The sequence below is a fragment of the Limulus polyphemus genome, unplaced genomic scaffold (assembly GCF_000517525.1).
Source record: "Limulus polyphemus unplaced genomic scaffold, Limulus_polyphemus-2.1.2 Scaffold699, whole genome shotgun sequence".
In the NCBI taxonomy this organism is placed as follows: domain Eukaryota; kingdom Metazoa; phylum Arthropoda; class Merostomata; order Xiphosura; family Limulidae; genus Limulus; species Limulus polyphemus.
The window spans coordinates 452,992-457,050 of NW_013666309.1; the positions used below are offsets into that span (position 1 = coordinate 452,992).

Here is a 4,059-nt window from a genome sequence, read left to right on the forward strand (position 1 = left end):
TATATTGTTTGTGTTTTCGGCAGATCTTGATTTTCGGAAGGTTGGCCCTGCAAGTGGCGAAGGTGTCAAGCAAATAACCAATTAACATCATGAAGCACAACTTCATCTGAACGAACATTATACATGACCAAATACATGGGGAAGATAAAACAATACAAGTTGGATATATTACTTATCGAAATGAAAACTATATATGCATATTAAAGTCCAATGCCTACGCTATTCTTAGGTACGCCACTTGTACTTTTTTTTTATAACGTAGAACTTATGGCCCGAAGACTTCATAAAAGTGCGTGTTACCTTTAATTTTCTTGAGATGAGTATTTCTATATTTCATTTTATATTACATTTCACTAACAACTTTAAAAACCGAAATGCATCCGATAGCAGGTGCCTTTAGGAAACATATTTACCCAAAAACAAACATCTGACATGAAATGCTTTTGGAAAATTATTAGGAATGTCATACATTATATGTGACGGGGGAGGGGGGTTAAGCCTAACCGTTATTACTTACGTGTACGCATTTTCAAGTTCTGACTCTTGGCTGTCGTTGGGACCACACTATTACTTGTATCCCCAACATTCGTGAATAATCAGCCTAAGATCTTGACATGAGTAAGTGTTGCAAAAAAATGGAGAAGTATAACTACAAAACTATGAAAACTGTATTTCTGCTCCAGCATTCGCACAATCAACAAACATAACATGATTCTGTGGCATGTCTGCTACATGAATCTACAAGCTGCATACATTTAGTCCTCAGATAACCTTAGTCTCTGCCTGGTTTGTATAGTACATGTTGAAATAACATTGTAACATATCAAAATAAGGTAGTACACACTCAAATACCCATCTGTATGTATACACAAACCAGTGAATATATTTTGAACAAAAGGATAAAATAAGTTTAGAGAAACAAAGGTAGTATTTAATTATTACCTGTTGAAGATTGTTAACTGCTGTAACCTGTTTTTCCTGTTTACTATACTGTACGCTGACGTAACCACTAAATCGTCATTTTGGCAGATTATATATACAGAACACATCTTACTGGGTTTACATAAAATAACTTATATAAACCCGAAGTTATCTCCTTTCAAGATGTTTAACTGAAAGGGTTTTGCGTTATTTAATTAAAACTACTAAAAGTACACGAATGATCTGAATACCGAAGTTACACATAACTTTTATTTGTAATAAAAATTCTAACACTAGTAGTACTATGTGAAACAGATGCTGTAAATAATAGCTCAGATAAGTTTCTTCCTGCTGTCAGTCCAAACAACGTATTACTATGGCGCCAGATGCAAATATACATTGGTGGGGACAGGGAATTTTAAGAAATGTTACCAAGATAAAGATAAGACCATGACTATTCTTCCTGATACCAATCCAAACAATGTATTACCATGGCGCCAGACGCAAATTTACATTGGTGGGGGGCAGGGAATCTTAAGAAATGTTCGCAAGATAAAAATAAGGCCGTGATTATTACCATTTTACTACGTATGTTCGTTGGAGTATAAATACCACGAGATGTGTTTGTAGTAGTTTAATTCTGTGCCTCTATAACGTAATCAACACAAAATTTGTGTTTTTCTAAAGTTGAATATGATAACTCATTCTAACTGACAAAAATGAAAAGTGAATTTTCACAAATTTTACATTTCTAAAATAAATTACTCACTGTTCATGTTTGTTGTCTATTACATTTGCGACATAAGTGGAAATATGCCTTATCCACATTGGACTCGAGCGACGTCACAGAATATCAATCTACAACGAACGCGAATTGAAAACGTTCTAAAAGACGAGATAAATACATGACCCAACTCATAGATTCCTATTGGACACACTAGAGATTGACTGTCCTATTACAAAACAGGTCTTGTTTTGATAACAAGAGCTCTGATTTCCACAACAACAGTAGTAGTCTATAGTTAAACTGATATTTTCAACAAACTAAAACTAATATAATTTTACTGTAATCTCAGTTACGTTTTTGTATAAATTCCTTCCTTATAAATTTTTTAAAGTATTTTAAAGTGCAATAGTATTACTATTACGTTGTTGTTGTTTAGCGTTACATAATCACCATCTTTATTATCACTATTATAGTCTGGGTTATTTGTGAAGCAAGAAATTATAATTTATTTATCGTTTAATCGATAAATTATTTAGCAAGAAATTATGTTTTAGTGAATCACTAAAAAATGATGATGATGATAGTATCTGTGTAGACCGCACGCCATAGTAACATCGAATTTGCTTATGAGGGTCTGGCAATTAGCTACATTAAATTATTTCAATATTCTTAACTGCAACCCTCACAGAAAGTATCGAGTCTTATTGTTCTGGTATGTGGAACGCACAGACACAGTCCACGAGTATGCAAGCTATAGGAGCCATATGTAATTGGTTCAACGCATTGTCGAATACTCGACTACTAGTTGGATCAACGCGTTATGAACCTACAGTTGGTACCCTACAGGGTCATAACGTACCGATTCAGTGCGTTGTCCATATCTGGCTATGAGCTCGATCAACGCGTTTACGGCCTTGTTAACTACTTTTTACAGAGCCATAACACACTGATCTAACGACGTCGTATGACTGAAAACTACGCTTTCAATGATGGCTCGTTCGTCAAAGCGTTGAACCAATACTTTATGGGCTTGTAGGTGGTAGCTAACAGGGCTGTACCACGTTTATCCATAACTGGTCCAGAACGCAGTCGAGCGTTCGGTAACAAGTTTAAACAATACTTTATGACCCGACGGCTTGCATACACGTCACACAGTTTCCTTCGCAAACGTTGTGGTAACCGTAGTGTACCTATTATTTTAACATTTTGTACAATTGGTAGGATACGTATGACTTCTGATAACATTCAAACTCCAACATCGTTATACCTGCATTAGCGTGATTATATTTTAATTACTTTGTAATTTTGAAGTATAACACATTCTACATTTAAAAATATTTTTCATAAAGTTAAAATATGAAATATAGAATAGAATCTATATTTTGTGAAATGCAAAAACAAACCAAAAATTAAAAGAGGCCAACATTTGCGGGCGAATACAACACGTCTCCGCCACACAATCCCAACATGGCCAATTTTGACACCAGAAAAATAAAAAAAACTGTCTATATCGCTACTTGGGACCTGCAAGAAAGTATCTAATGAAAAACACCTTAGGTGTCAAAAATCGGTCGACTGAAAAGTGTTTGGTACAAGAAGCAAAAGCTGTATGTCTCTCTGCGAGAGCATAATAAACAAACAAACTCAGAATCATTATATCAAACAACGTGAAACTTTAAAAGCTATTTGTTGTTTTGTAATACAAAGACTAAGTGTTAACTACAGCAACTTTCAGAACTAATAAATGTCAGTATTTAACTATATAGAAGCTTTGTTGTTTTGTAATACAACGTCTAAGTGTTAACTACAGCAACTTTCAGAACTAATAAATGTCTGTATTTAACTATACACCTGGAAAAAAGTTAAGCACCCCCGTGTTTTTTTCAAGTGATTCAGATTCGACGTTCTTGTGACTGATTATAAATTACCATTCAATCTAAACGTGTTTATCAAATGAAATTATGCATTATTGGGCACAAGAAAACAAGATTATCACCGTAAAATAACAATTTTTAATTTACTATATCATGACATCAAAATATGGACAGTTTTCACGCTTAAAATTATCTTTAATAAGTATTGTCAGTGAAAGCTCAAAAACGTTATTGAATTGTCAAATCACATTACAAAATGTCAATCATGACCCACACATTGATAATTAGTCATCGAAAAGTCAATATCGGGTATATCCACCGTTTGCCTGGATGACTGCTGCAACCCTGCGCCGCATACTGCCAGTTAGACGTCTGATTTGAAGACGCGTAAACCGTCGCCATTCTCGGTGCAAGTGAGCTTCTAACTGTTTCAATAACAGTGGAGGAGGCTCCAAAGCCTGTATTCGCCTACCCAATTGGTCCCACAGATGCTCTATAGGGTTGAGATCTGGACTTCTTGCTGGCCAAGGAAGAGTG

At 34.9% G+C, this 4,059-nt stretch overlaps 1 protein-coding gene across 2 annotated transcripts in view; it reads right to left on the minus strand.

Annotated features, from left to right (window-relative positions):
* The window catches only part of LOC106460056 (BTB/POZ domain-containing protein 6-like), a 41,039-nt gene that overhangs the window by 29,745 nt on the left and 7,235 nt on the right, over positions 1-4,059 (minus strand). Inside the window, exon 1 of one of the 2 annotated variants that reach the window (XM_022386676.1) lies at positions 1,691-1,756. The exons of the other annotated variant lie outside the window; for it this stretch is intronic. Within the exon in view, the coding sequence (XP_022242384.1) occupies positions 1,691-1,697 (7 nt within the window). The 5' untranslated portion in view covers positions 1,698-1,756. Of the gene's footprint in view, positions 1-1,690; positions 1,757-4,059 lie in introns of those variants that run through there. 2 annotated transcript variants of the gene reach the window in all.